The sequence below is a fragment of the Alligator sinensis genome, unplaced genomic scaffold, assembly GCF_000455745.1.
Source record: "Alligator sinensis unplaced genomic scaffold, ASM45574v1 scaffold569_1, whole genome shotgun sequence".
In the NCBI taxonomy this organism is placed as follows: domain Eukaryota; kingdom Metazoa; phylum Chordata; order Crocodylia; family Alligatoridae; genus Alligator; species Alligator sinensis.
Genome location: NW_005841914.1, coordinates 3,732,892 through 3,754,735, shown reverse-complemented (window position 1 = coordinate 3,754,735; position 21,844 = coordinate 3,732,892). Strand labels below are relative to the sequence as shown.

Sequence of the window (21,844 nt, the reverse complement as noted above, 5' to 3'; positions counted from 1 at the left end):
CCCCTGTACCCTACTGCTCCTCCATCCCCCCAAAGCCCCCCTGCCAGTCCCCCATCCTGACTTGGCTTAGATCAGGTGGCCATTATAGATGCTGCAAGGCAACACTTCACAAGACGAACATCTGGGACAGTCCCTTGTGTGAATGCGGTGTCCAACAAGCAGCACAGCACTCGATTGAAGGCTGCTTTTTACTAGGATCTGTGGCTGAATGGATTGTAAATGTGGAAGCTCAGATTAGCCGCTCGCTGGGTTTCTCTCGCAGTTTTGTTGAAAAACAGCTCTATCCAGAAGACGTCTTAGTTTCCCCTGCAGGCATTTATTTTGCTCTAAAGTCTCATATGAGGGCAATGAATTGTTAAAGTTACAGCTATAAGTTGCTGTTAAATTATAAAATCACTAAAGAAATTCTACCAAGGCAGTCATTCTTTTGGCTGAACATTTTAGCTGACCTTTTTGTTACAGATGACAACCAGGGGCTGCACTAACTGGTTACTGGGTGAAATGCTGTGGCCTGAATTATCCAGGGGTCAGAGTAGATGATCTCATGATATCATGACCCTTCTCAGTTTATAGTCTGAGTCTATGAATGAATCTACTGCAGTGAAATATTTATTGGATTGTTCAATTGCTCCTGGGTGCACATTGAGGCCAAGGTAGAAATTTGTTCCCCAAAATGTTTTAGAAAATTATTAATTTTTGATTGTTTAAAATAAATAAAAGGAGTAAAAAAATAATCAGATCATCTGAAATCTCCTTGAAGGAGAAAGGTAATGAACTGAACAATGTGTCTGTACATGGTTACAGAGACCAACTCTCATGGATTTTCTGGCACAGCCCAAATTTTGAAGCTGTGCCCTTGTGTTGCCAAGGACTCCCTAGAATGGGATTTTCATCCTGTATTAAGAAAAATGTCCTGGATTAGCATCAGGGGGCATCCTGATAGGGGCTGTCCTTTGTAAACTGCAATTTTGTGGTGTCTCCACTGCAGCCATGGTACTTAATCTCAGCTGGCAGTTTCAGGGCTACTAATAGCCATCTGCAGAGTATCTAGTACTGTGTCCTGAATTTTGCTTCTTAAAAATTGGTTGCTTTACCAACCACCATTGACCTCTGTTATATTGAATCAAAACTGATCATCCACATGTCATTGGCTCTATATAGCGAATAGATCATGGAGATTAACTAGGTGATTGGGATGCACAGTCCCAAATGAAGGATTGCATCCTTACTGGTGGCAGATCTAGGAGATCTGTGTGGATCTGCTGTCCTGCCACAACAGTCTTATCTCCTAATGGATTTCCTGTGCCTACTTAGATTTTCAGACTCCCGGGATTAATTTTCATGGTGTAGGAAGAGCAGTGTTGGGGAGTTGTATGCATCTGTTCCACCCTCTCCTCCCTTTAGGTCATCCTGTTTCACCCTCTTCCCCAGCACTGATTTTTGGACCTGCAAGTAGTCCCATATTTGTGATGAGGGGAACCTTCCCATGTATGGATCGAGGAAGCGTGTCTTGATCCAAAAGGCTGCTAGACAGATGCCTATAGGAGACCTAATGGTTTCATCCTTAAATTCTATAGGATTTTCCCATAAGTTTCTTACCAATTTTTGCAAGCCTTCTATTCATTTGTTAAATAGCTTTGAGATTACTGTGAATTCACGCATCATAAAGCAGGAGCAATCAAATGCAGCTAGCAAAGTTTTAAGCAGCAAAACTTTACCCTTATTAAAGCACCTTTTATCTGAGGGTCTGAAAGCACTTTCGAGTCAGCAGCATAACTAAGCCTCATAACAACATCCCACCTGTTTTACAGCTGGAGAAACATGGAAGGCCACTTCTCTCAAGATCTTGGGGATGGAGTTTGAAGTTTCTTGCACCCACAAGGACAGTGGATAAAACCCTTCAGCCCAATTTTTTTAGATTTCTCAGCACCAAGTTTCACAGTAGATGATCCCAGTTGGTAAAGTAGCCACTTCTTTGGAGGCTCAATGGGACCAAAACTTTTATGATTATTTCCCCCTGCCTGTGTTGGAAAAGTTGCAACCAAAACTGTGACCGAAAGGCCTCATCTACCATCCTGCAGAAAAGCCAGTCAAATAGTCCAGGAGTTTGGATCCTGAGTCCCTTTCATCAGTGGACTGTCCTTCCTCAGTCAGTCCTGCTAAAGATAACATTTTGACAGTGGTAGTTTTGTCAATAGCTGTCAGCAGCTATTACTTGCACCTTATTATACTTTGTACTCATCTGGGCAGCTTTTTCAAAAGAGAATGACACAGGGTCTCCTGGAACCACCTTTGCTACTCCAACCTCTTCCTTGAAGTAGTCTCCAGCACAAGTGTATTGTTTGATCCCCGGCAGAAAGCAATTTCTTTTCTCCCCTGCATGTCCTTCAGCCTCTGGTGATTCATGCTATGAAACATCCTGCAAAAAAAAATAAATCACCTGTGTCAACCTGTTGCAGACTCCAGTGTCAGACAGGCAGTCCTCATTTAAAGAAACACTGCATGTCATCTCTGATGGAAGGAGCAACAGGAAAAGGCTAGGGCATAGAGAATGTATCATTTTCTCTAGTTCTCCTAGCTGGTGTCAGACCACGAAAGGAGAATTGTTGTGGTGTGGCCACCTTTTTAGATTGCTTGTTACTTTTGAGAAATGTTGGCGTTACAATGGGGAGGCCCGAGAAAGATGAGGGTGCTCCTGTAACCGAACATCCATTAAGTGGAGCATCTCACTCATGGTCTTGTCGATGTATTCTTTGACCTGATGCCAAGAGGAATAAAATGGAAAGAAGAGTAATAGTTTTGCAGTTTAGGGATCAAAGGTAACTTTTTTTTTAATTGAGCGGAATATACCTTGTTCGTTGCATTTATACCTGAAGACCATAATTGTCAGATTTTTTTTTGTCGTTATTGTACATGTATTTCTCTATCTAGGTCATTACTAAAATCTGGGGAAATTGCTAGCTATGGTAAAGTGCAGTTCAGCAGAAACATTAAGGTTTAATGCTGGTGGGGATGGAAAGCTTGCCTCATTATCCTTTTCACTTAAGATTGTTGAATGTGCAAGAAGTTCCTCTCAATTTATGTAAATATTAAATAGCGAAGTTCTTTTGCAGTCTGAAAGGCATTTGGAAATTAGGTTGTAGTCTGACACTGGGCCTCCATAATTTCAGTACAATGAGACGGGCCCCCTTTTTTTTTTTTTTTTTTTTTTTTATCTCTGCCTGCTGGCTAGAAGCCTGTTTTACTTTAATGAAGACATACCCCAAACGCTTAATTTTTAAACACAATTTCCAGTGTTTGCATGAGAAGAAAGATTTCTCACTGTGTGTAGTTTAAACACAGCACTCAGGCAAATCTTTTGTGTGAGAAACTACCTATAAAATCAGCAGGAGTAGAGTTCTGATCTTGGTTGGATTGGGGCAAATTCAGTGCAAGTCTACCGATTTCTCTATCGTTGCAGAGAACAGAGAAGGAGCAGCATCAAGGTGTAAGGGACCAAAAGGGTAACAAGAAAGCAGTCTATGCGAGTGCATTAGTAGTAGTAGGAAGACCAAGGAAAGACTTGGTCCACAACAGAGATGGGAAATTAAAAGTAGATGATGCTGAGAAGGCTTAATTACAAAAGTTAACCATGATCATCTGATAACACAGTAAGCTTCGGTAACAAGAGAGTAAGAACTCAAGCTAGAAGACCAAAGGGGAGAACTATATTGATAAAGAAGATGCATTTAAATTGGCTGGACCTGAAGATTTGACCTTAAAGTACTTGGGGAATGGCCTGGGCTACTCTCAGATTTCTTAGATCTTTAAGAATCCACAGAGCACAGGTAGGGGAATGAATAAGGACAAACATAGTATCTTTGTTTTCCAAGGAGTAAAAGGAGGACCCAGAAATTATAAACCACACAGCTTGGCTTTCATTCCCAAATAGATCCTGGAACAAATAAAGAATCTGTTTGCAAGGACCTAAAAACTGAGTTGATAGGCAGCAAGCAAAATGGGTTTGTCAAGAATAAGGCGCGTTAGGCCAATCTAATTTCCTTCAGGGTCAGGATAACAGGCCTAGTGCTTAGGGATGAAGCAGTAGATTTGACTTTAGTATCATGTGATCGTCTCATAAACATAGTTTAGATTAAACTTTTCTAAATTGGGCGTACAAGGGGTAGGAAAACTGAAGTGAGAGTTTTTGTTAGTGCTTCATTGTCAAGCTAGAAGGATGTGGCAAAAGGGTTCCTTCTGGATCTGGTCTGGGTCCAGCATTATTCAATATTTTTATTAAAGACTTGGATGATGGAGTCAAGAAGTACAATTATTAAATTTGCAAATTATTTCAAGATTGAGGAGGTAAAGTGGCACGGAGAAGGTGTTGCCAACACTTTGGAGGGCAGAATCAGAATTCAAAATGATCTTGAGAAATTGGAGAGACGGTCTGAAATAAATAGGTTGCAATTCTGTAAGAACAAGTACAAAAAGTACTACATTTAGGAAGGAAGAATTGGCTCAACAAATACGAAATGGGAAATGGCTGGTTAGGCAGAAGTGTTGCAGGAAAGCATGGTTATAATGGATTACAAACGGAGCATGAGTCAATGATGTCACGCTATTGCGAAAAAAAATCCAAGCAAACATCACATGGGATTGCTTCCATAGGAGGCTTGTATGTAAAACACATGAAGTAATCTTTCCATCTACTCAGAACGATTAAGGCTTATTTGGAATATGTTCAGTCTTTGGGTACTATACTTCAAAAATGTAGACCAATTGGAGAGAGTCTGGAGGAAAGCAACAAAAACAATCAACATATTGAAAATGCAGTGTATGAAGAATGATGGAAAGAACTGTGTGTGTTTAGTTTAGAGGAGATATAATGGCAGTTTTCAAGCATGTAAAAGATTACTGCAAAGTGAAAGGTTTTAAGCTGTTCTCTCTGTGTCCACTGGGAATAGGATGAGAAGTAATGGGCTTAAACTGCAGCAGGGGAGATTTAGGTGAGACATTAATTTGGCGTGAGATACAGAATTAAGAAGTTATAATTCTAATGTCTGGGGAAGATCTCTGGTCACAGTTGGTGTAAATCTAAAATGAGTGCCTTGATTTAAAGGGAGTTACTCTTCAAGTGCATTGGCATTGCTGAATGTGGAACCTGCCCTTGTGATTCTAAACCAGGATTTTTGGAATACGAACCTCTCCCACACTATCTGTCTCAGGTTCTTTACTAATCAAAATGAATGGGACTGGGTATTTGGGAACATAGGGAGGTGTCCTCCCAGGCCTTAACTTATTGGAGCAAACTGAGCAAGCAGAAGCGCGGTGGCAGATTGGTTTGGGTTTGCTACAGCTCTGGAGTCATGAGTCTGTTGAGCTGGGGAGTCGAAAGGCAATCAGATGTGACCCTAGATGCATCACTCACTTGTACACCATTAGTTAGTTAGGAAACCGGTATGCCTTAACCCAATGGGCCTTTATTTATAGTTAGCTATAGTTTCTTAATAGTCATTATAGTTAGCCAAAAAGGCAAAATTGCTCTCTCCCTCTGCTCCTATATGTTGTACCCATTTACCATATATAAGACATTGATGGGATATTCCCAGGGAGCGAGTGCAAAACAACATAACGGAGCTCAGCCTTGCAGAAAAAAAGAAACCAGGGACAGGTTCAAGAACAGAAGTTTGCCCTTCTGTATTTTTTCGAGGCTTCCAATCATGGGACTCATTCAGCTGATTGCTTGATGAACCTTAAAAGACTGTGTTGGATTTTGTCTGGCCTACTGAGAGACTTGTTTGCTGGCCGCTTGCAATGCTAGCAATGGCCTCTGTATCATTCTAAACCTGAGTATACAGCAAACAGTGTGCCCTGATATCTTTTGCAGGAAAGTGAGAGTCATGATTCATAGGTACTTGTCTTGAGTCAGCTACCAGTTGCTATGCTTTTGGGTAAATCACTTCACTTCTTTGTGTCCTGCTGGGGGTAGAGCAAAGAGGTGCATAGGACTGCAAGAGGTTTCTTGGGTCATAAAATTAAATCCCCAGTGATATCAGGCTTCCATTTAATAAATATTGATCAAAAGGATTTATAACGCTTCCTATGGTCCCTCTTGCACACCGCAGGGAACACCCTCTAACAAATGAACCAAATCACTCCTGCCATGTGCCACAGGAAGAGAGCAGGAGAGGTGCAAGGGTACTAGCAGTGCCTTGGGTCCTTGCAGTGGCAGGACATTTGTTTGGCAAAACATCAATAAAAAAAAAATGTGCTAAATCCCAGAGATTAGATTAGGGCCAAATTCTGCCCGGTGACTTGTGAAAAGCCCCATTAAACAGGGGGGCAGACTATGAAAACCAGACACCCCCTTAGTCTGTTCCCTTTAAGGCTTCTTCCTCTACAGTAGCCGCTGGGATGAATGTGGACTAGGGAATAGCTGGTGGCTCTGCCACAATATGACTCCTTGAGGCCAAATCCCCATGTAGGGGCCAAATGGGGTCACTTCTCCCCAAATGATATTAATGAAGCTGATTTGCTGCCCACCAGGTCATCTCAAATCCCTCCCTCCTGTCTTATACTCTACTTTGAGTTTTATTATGGACAATCCTTGGGCCATTTCATTTGCAGAGTAGTCCGACCCCCCTTACATAATGACTTCCCTCTTTCTCCCTCAGACACAAGCAATGTGCCCTGTTATGAGGTTTAACCTGTGACGTTCACGACTACAACACACTTCTACCACTGGGGCTGACACAGTAACAGGCTGTGCGCCTCTGTGTATCCTTAGGGGCACATTACATTTGCGTCAAAGATGCCACAAAAGGGCCAGTGTGCATACCCCTAGTATTCTGCATGCTAAAATGATTATTTAATGCAAATGTAAAATTTGTAAATGCAGAAATTGTAGCTCTTTGTATAACATTGCCTAAAAAGAGAATTATTTTGGGGGGAAGGAATCTTTGATCTTTTTTCCTTTTAGGAAATATATATAACTGTTCCAAAAACCCAAGAGCTCATGGAGGTTTTATTTCTCTGCTTCCAATTTCATTAAGAAAAAAAATTACTTTGGTGCTGCACTCCTCACTGGGGTGAATCTTTCTGCCTGACTCTCAGAGATTTGTAATAGAAATGCTGACAAATCCTAATTTATAACACTGTGAACACAGCCACATTAATGGGCCTCAGAGAAGAGAGAACAGGCCTCGGGAAAGGGAGAACAGTTAAACCTCGAGACAACTGAGCGCAGCAGATAGAAAGAGAAGATATTAAGGAGTAAGGTCAGGAAATGCAAAGCACATTGCCACCTTACTGGTGTAACAAGAGTGAAGTGTCCACATACTCCAGTGTGGTGAATGCATGTCTCAAGGGGATTTGGTACAAAAGAAGTTGGACAAAGAGCTGGTTGCTCAGATGTGTAGGATTTCTCAGACTGAGCAGAAAAGCCATATACTTGATATGATGGGTAATGAGTAGAACGGATTGAAAACTGCAGGCAGAAAACAGATCACTGGTTCTGCAGCTTTCATAGGAAAGTTGGAGTGGAAGGGACCTCATAAGGTCATAAATTGTATATATGCACACATACATTATATTTTAAAACTAGTGTCACTTCACTACATGCTAGTGTTACTACACACACACAAACTATACATTTACCTGCATCTCTTCTGGTCTAACTATAGTAGTTCTAGGCCAGGCCAGCATTTGTCCACTTGTCCTTTTCTCCGAGAGAAGCCACCTTAATAATAAAATTTACTTGCTGAAAGAAGAGGGAGGGGTGACTTGAAGTGCAGATTCAAACTGGGGGGACGGGGGGAATCACTGGTGGTTCAACCACCCGCCCTGAATTTACATTTATCAGAAGAAAGAGATGACGAAGAAATGAAGGCAAACGAGGATGGCAAGGAAGAGGGGCACAGAAAGAAAAGTCAAGCTTTCTTATTCCCACTGACCTTGGACCTAGAAAACCCATCAGGTCTCTAATGTGCTACCCTTGCATAAGAGGCAGAAGGAAAATCCCCAGGGAACACTGTGAAGTTTGTTCTGCAAAGTCCCTTCCACATGCTTGCTTCAAACTGGGGAGGAGTTGGAGAGGATGGAAGGCCTGAATGGCTTAGTGGAGACTCGATTCACACTGGTCTGTCTGGGTACAGATGCCGATAAGGATAACCTGCCTTCCTCTATGGTGCCCCCTGCCAGCCCTTCATCCATGTCAGGAGGAGGATGGGCTAATGATAATACCCATACCAAGCACTTCCTTGCAGTTGCATCAAAGGAATGTCATTTGTCTTATCCTCATTGACAGATGAATCACCTTGAGGTACAGAGGAGGCTAAATTAGCCAGTTGGACTTCACACATTAAGGCTTACTGGTACCGTAGGAAGAGAACCTAGGTCTCATGTAGCTAAGGCAGGAAAACACGACTGTAGGGACCTAAGCCATTCCAGATCTGGTGCCTGGGACTGTCAAAGTAGCAATCATCATCCTATCTGGACTAGACTGTGCAAACCGCAGAAAGATGTAAGGAATGGTGTGTTCATTTCCTTTGGAACACGTGTGAATTGTATGGGTTTCTGCTGCTGCTGCTCATCAGACATTGGAGGGTTTTTTCCCTGTCTCCTTAATTAGTTTTATGTGTATTAATCTTCCCCCAGGCTGACCAAAGTGTCAAGAATCACTGCTCATTGCAAAAGGCAGAAGCTCCTGGGAGTTCCCTCCTTTAGGCACTGGCAGGTCAGTTTTGCACTGGATGGATGGAAAAGTCCATTCGATGATTCAAAATTGCAGGACTGCCATGTGTCAGCACTGTGGGGGCACTACAGGGACTAGAGAGGCACTGCCAGAGGAGTATGCATGAGTCCTAGACCTGGACAAAGGCATTCATGCTGAATGGAGGAGAGCTGGCCAGATGAGTCTGTCCCGATGTAGCTGATCCCAGTGTTGAAACTGGAGTTGGATTTTATTTGAACACCGGCAGCGGCCAGATTCCAGCTTCCTGTCCCAAATCACCCGAATCTCCCAGTATCAGTTGCACTAAGGAAATTGCTCCAGCTCCCTTGGACCTATATTCACAATCATTTTCTTCTGGACTGGGGGGCCTCCTTGCCATTTTTCAAATACTGCTTCTGGCCATTTTTGGAAGGAGCTGCGCGGTATATTCAGATCTCAGAAAGCTGGTCTGATTCTCCAGCCAGCTACCCAGATTAGGTGCTTGGTAGTTTCACCAGACAGCTCTCACCCAAAGTCAGGGGAGCCCCCCTGAAGAGAGCCCAGGAGGTTAATGGTGCCTTAGGGGTTTGCCTCCCAAAATGCAGCAATGCCGCAGAGGGCTTTTGGCAGGTTGCTGGAAGTGAATAGAAGAGAAACTGAGAGTCCAGAATAGATAGCTCTCTTCTGTCACCTATGAACTATGCTGGAGAAATCACTTTATAAATACGATCTTTCATGGTGTACAGCTGTTCCTAGGCAAGCATGTGGTCTAATGGATTAGGCAGGGTATAGCCCTAGCTTTCAGGAGACTTGGATTTTCTTCCCAGCTCAGGGACTGGCTTCTACTGTGTAATCACAGGCAAATTGCTTTCATTTTACTGCATCTGTATCTGGGTAATGATATGGACCCACCCTTGTGAAATGCTTTGACAAATATAGTTAAAAGCGTATGAGTGCATGTGTGAGGGTAAGCGCTGAGCATCATTATTAAATATTCCTCACCAGACAGAAGTATTAAAATAACTTAGCTTGGGGCAATGTTTCTTTGGGCCTTTCATCTTCTGTAAATGAAGTATTGATACAATGAATACAACAATAGCTTCCTGGCTAGTAGCAGGCTGTAAAATTGTCCTCATCACTTTTTATCAGCCTCCTTGTCTGGCTCAAACTTGCCCTGCATAGACTCAGAGGCTGAAGAGTAATGCAAGCAAACATACTTGCAAGAAATTAGAGCTTTTCTAAGCTAAGAAGGTAGGTTTTCTCCAAAAATAAATGCTGCAGAGGCTGAATGTTACCATCTTGGCCATCTGCACTGCTGTGAAAACCCTGACTGCACATCAGTACTCAGCTGAAGCGTACTTGGGGTTTGTCCTCTGAAAAAATCAGAATCCCTCGTTGTCTTTGCTGTATGACTCGGGCTATGTTGTTGCAACTTGCAACACCGAGATTGCATTTTTGAGACTTTGTGGGCTGTTTTGCACCATCTTTCTCAGTAATCGTTGGATTCGGTTGCCTTGGTTACAATGCCTGACATGCTCTACAGGGCTGTTTTCTCCTAGCATCACTGAATCACAATCCTATGGCTGCCCAGGGTCGTTTTTCAATTGGTTACTTGGGTCCTGATTCTGCAGTGAGCTGCCAGTATGAGGATTTTTCAGACCAGGGGCCATGGTGTCCAATCCATTAGACCAGTTCCCTAAGTCCATGCCAGCCCACAGGCTGCTCTGCTGCTGTTTAATTAGAGGTTTCTTTTAATTTCCTTACTCCCATTAAAATATTGCCTCTTGCCCATCTTTTGATTATATCCTGATCTAATATAAATAAAAAGATAATATGTATATCTTTTTCTCGTGGCACAAACTGATTTTCTCCCTCTTCAAAAAGGGGGGAAAAATCCTGTCTGCAGCTGTGAAAGGAACGTGGCCTTATTATGATTTCCTACAAGAGTTCACCGACTCAGGTTGTATTGTTACAGCTCCCAGACAGTTTGCAGATACTTTCTGCTCCCTTAGCTTTCTTTCCTTTGGAAGAGCACTAACCATTTTGGCTGAGATATGCTAAGCTGCCTCTGAAGGGATTTGGATACTCAGTTGCTTTTGAAATTAATGGGAGTCAGAGAAGGGTCCAAACGTCCCTGAGCTGCTTTGAAACCTTCCTTCCTAGCTTTTCTGCTTCTATAGTGTTTCCAGTCATCATTAAACAGCAAAAAGAAACAAGCACTTAACTGTTTGTCTTAAGAGATCTCCAAACTTTATTGTAGAGAGCTACATAAAAGGAAATGATCTATATAAGTGTAGCTGTGCTTCAGCATAAGGAGATGCAAGCCCAGCGATGCGGCTAGGCAAGCGTCTTCTGCCTCAGTGATATTTTTTGACAGAAAAAAACCAGTGCGCCCAAGATCAAAATGTGATATGGGAAAATTTTGTCCACTTTTTTTTCTTTTGTCTACTGAGAAAACTCTCATCAAATATTTCAGTTTGCTGAACTGACCTGAAGGGTCTTGCTTCAGGTTAGTTCAACATTACACTGCATTTACCTGGTGGTGTCGCACGGCCACGTGGAGATGGGGTCATTCTGTCATCTCATCCCCATCCTCTTCTATGGGTCAGGCCATCTGTTCTCTCTGCCACGCAGCATCGTCTCTCTTCACTATCATGTGTCTATAGGTGCTTCATAAGAGAGGTTGGCCTGCCAGGGACTGGGCTCAAGGGGAAGAGTGGCACTAGGCCGGTCGTTCTCCACCAGGCTGCCGTGAGATCCGTTCAAGGGTGCCCCATGCTGTTAGCACCGTTAGGTGTGCACGCATGTTTCACACGATAAATTCTGAGACTTCAGATAGGAATTCAATAGTGTTAAGTGCATTCAGAGTTGTTGTGGACTTCCCAAGTTCTTTGCAACAGAAAAATTGCCTTTGTCTGTAGTCAAACTAAGAATTGGCACTTTCGACGGGGTGCCTTGAATCCAACAGGGTTGAGGACCACTGCATGAGGCACTTGCAACAATTTCCATGAGGCAATGTGGCATTGCAAGCAGAAGTTAATATTGAACCTCCTGAAAATGAGAGGGTTCAGGTCAGTTCATGATAACAAATTGAAATTTTGATTTGGAAGTACTGAAATGAAATGAAGAATTGTACCGGTTTTGAATAAAACCGTTTCAGAACATTGTGTTCCATGCAAAACGAATATTTCAGCCATTTGCCTCGATTCAGGATGAAAACCAATGTTGACGTCTTTTCTGTATGGGAGAAAGCTGGACTTTTTTGCTCCCCAATAGCCAATACATTTCCAGAGAACTGAAAAGATGAGATGGATTTTTGCACCACTGACATTGTTGGAGTTGGGGTTGCTCATTGGCTATGAAAATCAGGGCCACTTTTTATTCACAAGCCTAAATGTGGCTTTAGGAGCAAGTTCAGTTTTGAAGATTTGGGGTGCAAGATTTACCGCAGCAACTGCGACGAGTCTGCAGTTCTACCTCGGGCAGTGGCCAGTCTGTGATGCTACAGAGAGAGGTTCAGATCTCGCATCATACAGCAGACAAACTGTGCTGTTCAGAGGGAGGAAAAACTGTGGTTTTGGAAAAAGTCCCCATGTGTGCTGGCAGTCATATATTACTTAAAACCTAATCACAAGAAGAGCTGCTGAAAGCATGGTTCATTACATGTCCAGCTTAATATATTATCCTCCCCCATCAGCAACCTCAGCTGAAGTATTTGTCATGATGCTGCTTTGCTTTACCTTGAAACTTCCAAGGATACAGGACTCAATTGCTTTAATATTGAATGAGTGAGTCTATAGAAAATCTCTGGACTTGAATCTGAAGTGGCTGATTTAACTAGTCCATGTTTCAGACAACATTTCTTATTAATTATATGCTCTTCTGCCTCAGCACATTTTATTACAATTTTTATTTGTTGCCATGGTGCCTTGGAGGCCAGAGTCCAGTCGAGCCCGGTGCCATATGTTGGGATAATGGTAAATAATGTCTGATTTTGAAGAGCTTATAGATAAAACAGCGAGCGGGAAAAGAGAGACAGGGAGGTGAAATGATGGGCCCAAGGTCACGCAGTAGTTGGTAGCAGAGACAGAATTAGTATCCAGACCTCCTGAGCCAGAGTCCTCTGGGCAATGCAGTAGACTGCCTGGCCTCTGTTAAGAGGACCTCCTTCAAATTAAGCAACGTGTGTTGAGGTTTTTGTGGCCTTATGATGGCATCCTAATGTTCACGGAGGTCCTTTTCACTCTCCTATCCGGACAGAGAGTAGAAGATGTAGAGATGCCACGTGAGAAAGAACAACGAGGGGTGGAGAGGCACAAAGGCAAGCGACCCCCTGGAGAACAGCAGATCACTAGCAGCCTTCCCACGGTAGGGGCAGGGAGAGTTGGGGGAAAGCTGCTTCCTTCCCAAAGGTGTCCTTAACAGAGCTGCAGAGCAGCAGCTGCCTCTTGGTTTTGTTTGATTTTTTTTTCTTTCGGCTGTGATCAGGTTTTTTGGTGCTTTTAAGTGGTGGTGTTTCGTTTCCTTCTCCTTAGCCCCTAAGAACAGCCTAATATGCAGCCTGCTTGGACACAGTAGCTGCTTTGCACAATGAGGAACAGGAGACGGGATTTTGATTGATTGTTTTGGTAGCAGTTTCCCCAGCAGAGCCAAACTCTTGGCTGAATGAAGCTGAGGGGAATTTTGCCATTGGCTGCAAAGGAACCAGTATTTCCCCTTCAGGCTCCTCACCAGTTCTGGGTATTCTGGCCAATATGCACCTTTTCAAAGGCTGTACATCATGTGGAGTTTATCCCGCTTGCCATCATGTAACAACCTGAAGCCTTCATGTACATGCAAACACTTATTGACAGCAGCTCCACAGGTAGCTCTAGCAGCCAGTCCATGGAGCAAGGAGGAGAGCACTGCTAGCTTCCAGGAGACCCTTTGGTTGCTCAGCTTCCTGAGCGCAGTGGAAATGCAAGACGACTGTAGCTAGAGCAGCCTGGAGCACTGTTTGCCATTGAGAACAGGAGGAAGCCGATGTTCGAAAGCCTCAAATGAATGCAGAAGAGGAGTCAGATAGTTTAAAGCAGGGGCGGGCAATTATTTTCGGCAGAGGGCCGCTTCCTGAGTTTTGGCAAGCCATCGAGGGCCACGTGACAGGCAGCCCAGGGCAGATAAATATTAATTTTCTAAATTTTTTAGGGGCCCCGCAGGCTGGATAGAATGGCCTGGTGGGCTGCATCTGGCCCCTGGGCCACATTTTGCCCACCCTTGGTTTAAAGTCACCATCCATACCAGCCAGGGCCACACTGCAGCAAGATGCCCAGAGGAAATTCTGGCTGAGTCAGCAGAATCTTTGCTGGCCCTAACTCTGAACCAGTCGGTCTCTACTGATCTAAACTGTGATGCTTATAGAAAACAGCGTAACTTAGATTGGTTCCATCTTGGGCTTTTTAAATGTCTGAACTTAGCCTAAAGCGCCCCTTTGTCCTGCCTTCCACTTGACTTCAGACTAAACTAGCTACCGCTCTCTACCACACAGAGGATGTGACACTGCCATTTTTTATGAGAGCATGAAAGCAAAGGATGGGCAGGTTTCTGGATTGGTCCTGTCTGCTTACCTGAAACTCTGTGAATCCTTTCCAGTGCCCCCTGAGGCACGTGGAAAAGCACATTTGGCATCTCACCTGAGTAATTCCAAACTCCTGATTCAGCACAGAATTGATCTTACAATTTAAAATATAGCTGCCCATTACTCTGGGATACTAATGCTAAATATTTATGAAAACAATACAGGGCAGCAGGTGCCTCAGTGTCCCCAAACTGAAGAACCCATCAAAATCCCCCAAACTCGCTTTGCCGTCCCTCAGATCTGCCCAGGATGAATATAATTTCATTACAAACAAGTCTTTAATGTAAAGAAAGAGGAGGGAAGAGAGGGGTAGATGTGTGAGCAGGTGGGTTAAGTGAGCTATAGATCTTGGAAGGAACTTTAAAGAGTCAGAGTCTTGGAAGACTTTGGGACGCTTGTAGTTCTCCTGGCTTCGCGTGGTTTCTGCCACTCCTGAGAGGCATATCAATGCCTGAAAATCAAGGCAGTCTATTTATATCTTCCTGTTTTGGTTACAGCTGGGTTAAATTATGAGAACCTTAAACAAAGCTGGGCTGACTTGTTCCCCTTTGTGCATTGTAATCACGGAGAAGAGCCGATGTGTGTTCTGTTTCCCATTATGGCATTTGACTTGGGTGATGGGGCGGATAACATTTAAATGTAAATGTGTGAAATTTCAATATAACTAATTCCTCTGGCTTGTGACCACGAGCAGCTTTTTCATAATGTACCTCGCATTCAAATGCGATTTTAATTTAGTTTCCATCAAGTGGCCTTGCTCCCCGTTAACATTACATTAGAAATAATATTTCATGATGTTGGAACAATTTAAATTCCTATAGGGAATATATCTTAGGAGATCCTGGGCGCCAAAGAATCAGGGGGTCACATTCTTCCCTGCCCTTTATATGTGATGCCTGGCGTGTAGACTTGGTATGTGACTGAATCAAATTTGTTTCATTTGAGAATGAGTTAGCACATGGGTGAAGATCTATATAAGTTTATCTCATGGACCCAAACTTTTAGTTAGTCTTTGGACTTTTTGGCTGGGTACAGACATTCAAAAAGCTCAAGGTGGAATCTATCCAAGTTGCTTGGTTTTGTGTTAGTGGTGTAGTTTAGGTCAGTAGCAAACAGGACACACGCCCAACCCCGCTTTGGTGGGGAAGGCCAAATCTTAGACCAGTTCCACCATTTTGAAACTAGTCTACATGTGCCGAACTTCTGTTCTCTTCTGGGTATAGACTGGTTTTGCGTGCCATGCTTCTGCTCTGTCATGGGCGTAGGCTGGTTTCCGGTCACTTATGCTGGTAAAAGTGTAATAACTGTACCTGGCCTTAAAGGCATTAATTTAAGAGTCAGGTATTAAATTGCTTTTGGTGGAGGGGAAAAACAAGATTACACTAAATCATGTTTCCCTGAGCACAGAAAGCCAAACACCAGGGAGTTTCCTTGCTCAAAAATTCCCAAGCCCACCACTCCAGTGACTTTTCTGTTCCTCTGCTTCCTCTTGGGGTCGCACTTATCTCTTCTGTTGGCTTTATCTGACCTGCGCAGCCTGCAACCAATGCCTTAGCCTCTGCATTTGCAACCAGGGAAACACCTCAGTCCACTTAGCCCTGACCTTATCTCTCCATTGTCTGCAGTTTGCTTGCTTGCTTTTTTGCTACAAAAAAATGGGCTTACTTCCTACTTTGGTTGAACAGCGGGAAAGCTCTGAGCGTATGCATTGGCTTTCATACGGTCTGCGATTCTCTAAAACCCCCACACTGTGGTAGCCTTTAGCACCTTTCAACATAACATTGTTGAACTTGGAGAGCGGTTATTAAAGAAACACTGAGAGCATCTAACCAATTCTGACAGCTTTGAGCCTGCAATGGTGCAAAGCAGCTGAAAGAACAGTAGGTCTTTTCACCCGGGATCTCCTGATATGCAAGCATTGTAAGATTTCACTCCTTATGGCAGGGGGTGGCAAACTTTTTGGCAGGTGTGCCACAAATCACCTCTGCATACTCCCCGGGTACCACTGCAATCCCTTTCCCGTGCCAGATCTGCTGCTTTGCTTTCTCCCCCCTGCCTTATTTGCTGCTGCGCTGCCTGTCTCCTCCCCAATATGCTGCATGCTACGCACAGTGGCTGCTCATGCCACTTGTGGCACCTGTGCTGCAGGTTGGCCACCCTGCCTTCAGGGATCACCACCACAGAAAGAAAGATGGAAAGCCGGCTTTAAGCCACTCTTCCACTCCTAGACTTCAGCTACACTCAGGCTTGGTCACAGTTAAGGATTAGTTCCTATGTCTTAACAGCCTAGGATTTATGATAGCTGAGCTATAAAGGGCACTGTCAAGAATGTAAGCCCAAAATATAGCTGTTGGTTGTGGGCAGGAGGGGTTTGGTTTGGTTTTTTTTTTAAGGAAAATGGGTTAGGGGGTTGAGGGATTTTGAAAAGAAGTAAGGGATAAGTGTTTTACCAAGCTGCAAGGGAGGGAGAGAGGGGAAGGGGCTTATGTGAAATTGTAAAAGGAAATGCATTTTAAATGTTTGTTAGTTATAGTATTGTCAACTACAACGATACAAAAAACATGAGTCAAGTCTAAACGTACCAAGTTTATTGCTCAAAAATCTTCCCCAGTAAAAATATATTTGTTGGGGGCTTTTGATTTGCCTTTCTTGTATCCAAGGCTGTACAATACACTCGGCCCTGCTTTCCAGCTTTCCTCTCGAAATATCAGGGCTAGAAACTTTAAAAAAAATAAAAGCTGGCATCATCTCGTCATCATTTGCCCCCATGAGTGGGGAATCTAGGAAAAGCACGAAAGATGGCTAAACTTCCAAGAGGTAGCAATGCTGACAGTGAAACGTAGGCTCCCACTGGTGCAGTCCCCGTTGCAGAATAGCTCTCTTCGGTGCAGAAGAATTGCACAACCCTCATAACTTCCAAATCCTGCCTCCCTCTCGAATACTGGCAATGCAACGTTCCCATTTCGTGGGCTCTCAGTCTCCACCCCTGCAGAGCTGGGGTGGGATTTTGCCCGTAACGAGTTGAGTGTCTGATTGATCTCTTCTACTTGATATCCTGTGGCTGGATCTTATCTGGACAGAAATAGGTCGAGTCATATTTCTGAAATTCATTGCTTAGCTTTTTTAAAATCAGTTTGTCAGAGAGCTCTAAATAACAGACTTCCCAACTCATAAAGAAGCTTAGTAAATCAGCGGTAGCGTGCATCTTGCAAGTCTTGATGTATAGTTCAGAGTGATGTGCTCCTATCAACTGTAAGCTTATCTGAGGTTTTTCTGCAAAAACAACCACTAACAACACGAAAGACACTGAAGAATTGTTTGAGGTTCATTTATTTAATGAGCCTACAATAAAAATGAAACCTCAAGCCTTGTTGCGGTTTAAATGCAAATTGTATCTCAGATTTTTCAAGTATGTGGAAACGCAAAGGTTTTTATTGTGCAGAAGTAAATGGTCATTAGTTCATATCATTATGCTTCATATAAATTACAGCCTCTTAAAGGGCATAAAGATGCTGGGGGACCTCTGTTAGCCATGAACATGTTTCATCTAATATGTTTTTATATGACGATGTGCAGAACCCCCCATATAGAATCTGGGTTAGGGCTTGATGGGGGGATTTTAAATATACATTAATATTTCATATCCTATTATTCACCAGAAGAAAAGAAAATTAGGGCACAATATTATAGAATTAGTGGGTTTCTCTAGCCTTTCCCTGACACAAACTTCATTTCCTTCTTTGTCTTATTTGAGGCAGTTGTTGAGCATATGAAGGGGGCAAGAGGCCTGAGTTATAAATCCCAGTGTTGCTGTGTGACCTTTAACAAGTCTCTCATTCACTTCTGTGCTCTGCCTCTGTTTTTCCTCCTGCCTTTTGTCGTCTTGAATCCGTAAGCTTTTTTGGAATTGAGACAGAGGTACAACGCTTCAGTCTGTTGGAGCCACGGGATGATGATAAAATGCAAAAAATAATATTTTTCCACCCGTCACAAAACGTTGACCCTTAAAATAAGTCATTCCTAACCTGTATGTTATGTTGCCCAGCTCTGTGATCGGTCTAAATCCCTAATACTTATAGAGCCATAAATATTCATAATGAACCTTACCAACAGCGGGACGTCTACTGGTTCCTAATCCAAATACTTACTATGTAATACTTCTTTAAAAAAAAAAAGAATAAACTGGTGTTGCAAATGCCGTTCATATGAGGAAATGGGATTGCACCTGGGTTCTTGATAGAGAAGTAAGAATTGAATGGGTAGACTCTCAGGTTACATGAAGCTCAGGTAGAGTAGAGAGCACAAACTAGTGCTCTGAGGTTTGGACTGGAGGCTTATGCCACCTACCAGTTGTCACTCGAGTTCCCAATCAAGCGATGACATCTCAAAAGCTACCACTGTGGTGCACACCTTTGTTGCTCTGTCAGCAGAAAAGCCAAGGCATGAATGGAGATGGACCTCCTTTTCCTGCTGCTTTTCAAGGGGTCCCTCCAGGTCAGGGTTGAGGCACATTGGCAGGAGTAGAGCGAGGAAAGCTTGCACTGTTGCTGCTCATGCCAGGGTTGTTCTGTGGATAAAGAATACAGCAATAGCTCCTTGCCCTTTGGAAATGATTCCAGCAACCCCTCTAGCATAGTTTCATTGTTCATCGCTCTCCCTTTCTTTCCCCACAGCTGTGCAGTCATTGCATACCTTAAACGACCAGATCTCTCACTTTATCGTGAACAAGTCAAAAACGCTGGATGAGGATGAAGATGCTTTTCTGCCCAGCGAAAAAGAGTCTCTGAAAAATTCCATGTCGCTGATGAGACACCTCTTAATGGATGCGCAGGTATGAAATCAATAAAGTCATATCCATTATGATGTACGGGAATGCACATTTCACAGATCCAGAAGCTGTGCTTCATTTTTATGGTAGGTTTAAACTGTGAGAAGCATTAGCCCCAGACACTTGTTTGAAAATGACTTAAACCTCTGAAATTACAGCAGTTGAAAGGACATCTTGGTACAAAGAGTATGAGGGTTTGATGGCACTATATGTTAGATGTAGGACTGAAAATTACTTTAAAGTCACAGAAGAAAACAGAGTAATCTGCTCACTGATGGGAATCTAGCATTAGTTCTATGGAAAGAAAATCAGTTTGTCACTAAGTATCTGCGCCGAGCGCCAGTTTAAAGGTGGCAGACACATAAAAGCATTGTTTGGTTTATCTACACTCCCAAATGTGATGTGAGAAGTTGGGCATTCATGTGCAGGTGTTTCATGGTGTCTTTGCTGCTTGTACAGCACATCAATCTATTCCAGTATAATTCCTTCTCTCTATAAGAAGTCTTACAAACCGTAAGTTTTTTCTTTTGCAAACTCCGTTTTAAACTTTTCAAATAAATCTTCAGTTGGAAAAGGGCATCCTATATCGAACAGTTGTTTTGAAAATACTTCCTTTTCCTACTGTTTCTCTTGATAATTCCTAAATACTGATTTTTTTTCTAACAAAGCAGGTTTCAGATTGTCCAAAACAATTGTGCATTTTCTCCTCACTTTGATGAATACCAGAAACTCAGAATGTGTATTGTCTGGATAATGCATGCACCCCAAGTTAAGCAAATCCTTCCATTTTTATTCATGGTCCCCTTCCCTCCCCTTCACAATGGGCAACTGGCTCAGCTGTGCTACTTGGTGGCTGCCAGTAACAGAAATGAAAAGGAGTATTCTGAGACTGCCACGCTTCATTTAAAAGCCCTAATGAGGAAAGGAAAATAGAGAACCATTTGCAAAATAAAACAGGAGGAAATTATTCCTGCAAGGATTAGCTGCAATATGTGCAAAATCCTCTCGACTGGGCTTTTCCTCATCACTATTCCATGGCTAACCCTGTATTGCCAGTGGGAATACCAGCATGGCTTGCTGCAGATAGCGTACAACCGTGATTACCCAAACCTCAGTTAACCAAACTGCTCACTTATCCAAGTGCTCCCAGGGGACCAGTTTCCTGTGACTTGCTGCCTACATTTTACAAGTACTTAAATGGAAAATTGAAATGGAAAAAACTACATGTTTTCACATTTTATTCCCATACCCTCTTACTTGGAGCCTGGTGGTTATCTAAGCAAACACATCTCCCTCTCTTTCTTTCAAAGCCCTTTGGTCCTAATTAGTTTGGGTAATTGAGCTTTCATTACACAGAAAAAAATGGGCTGGAAATCTGTGGTAGGAGTAATGCATCTATTTAAATTTTTAGTTACATTTCTATGTAGAGTCAGGCATACACATTTGGAGGTGAGCCACACAAAGGTCCGTAGAGACATGAATTTGAGCTTCACTTGGCCAAAGGTCACTCCTAGTGTAACTGGGCATGTCATCATTTGGGCTTGGGAGAAAAGGCGGTCTGACATGATTCTAGCTACCTGCCCCTCTCTACTCATAGTTTCTAGGGTTGGAAGGGACCTGAACAGATCATCCAGTCTGACCCCCTGGCCTGGGCAGGAACGAGTGCTGGGATCATAATACCCCAGCCAGATATCTATCCAACGTCCTCTTGAAGACCCCCAAAAGAGGGGAGAGCACCACCTCCCTTGGGAGCCCATTCCAGAACCTGGCAGCCCTCACCATAAAGTAATGCCTCCTGATATCTACTCCTGGGTCCAGAACCATTCTAGCCCATTGGGCCACTAGGCCTGCAGGACTTTTGACCTTGCTTGGAGTTGAGTGAAGGGAAGAACTACTAATCAGACTGAATTATTCCCCCCAGCTGGTAAAAGCCTCCCTGTGGCTTCCCAACTAGCATACATACCTCCCCCAGCTGCCGACGTCCCCCCTAAAGTTACGGGTCTTGGGTGATCTGCATTTCTGCCTTGTGCATCTCACTTTGCACAGATTCCATAAATATGGATATGGCTCTGCTCCTGTGATGGAGACAGCGTTTTGGACGAGTGAACGTACTTCAGTGGGAAGGGGAATCTTACTCTGTGCAGAACAGGCACGTGGCGAGGACCAGGGATGGGAAGGTACTGGAGTGTTTCCAGTTCAGTCACCCATCCTGGACAGAAGTGATCAGGGATTTTTGAAGACGCCAAAAACACCCTCCCTCTATCCCCCAACATTCATTTTGTATCACAGAGATTTGGTTCTACCTCAGGTAGCCACTTTTCCACATTATTTTTATAATTGAAGCCAGCTTGTAATAATGTTTCTGCTTTTAAATTAAAAGCCAGTTTCATCTTGAAAATGTCAGCATTTCCAAAACAAAATCGTTCATTTGCGGGGAATAAATCAACATGAAATGTTTTGACATTTTCAAAAAAATTCTTCTATTTCGTTTAGCTGAAATTATTTGTTGAACAACGTGACCCGTGTGCACAAATAGTTTTGGGGGAATGAACGCTCATTTTTCTGGCAAATTTACTAAAGAAAACAAACAGCAGTCGCCCAGTTGTAGAGGGGACACTCTTCAGGGAGCACTTACTTGCAACATGTGTAAAAGAAGGACTGGTAACCTGTCTTCATTTTATTCCCTCAATGATTCATTTTAGGTTAA

At 43.2% G+C, this 21,844-nt stretch overlaps 1 protein-coding gene across 1 annotated transcript in view; it reads left to right on the top strand.

Moving 5' to 3' along the window:
* Positions 1 to 21,844, top strand: part of LOC102371458 (putative uncharacterized protein C1orf196) — a 154,700-nt gene that overhangs the window by 117,984 nt on the left and 14,872 nt on the right. Inside the window, exon 5 of the mRNA XM_006018826.2 lies at positions 18,983 to 19,140. Coding sequence (XP_006018888.1) covers positions 18,983 to 19,140 — 158 coding nt within the window. The remainder of the gene's footprint in view (positions 1 to 18,982; positions 19,141 to 21,844) is intronic.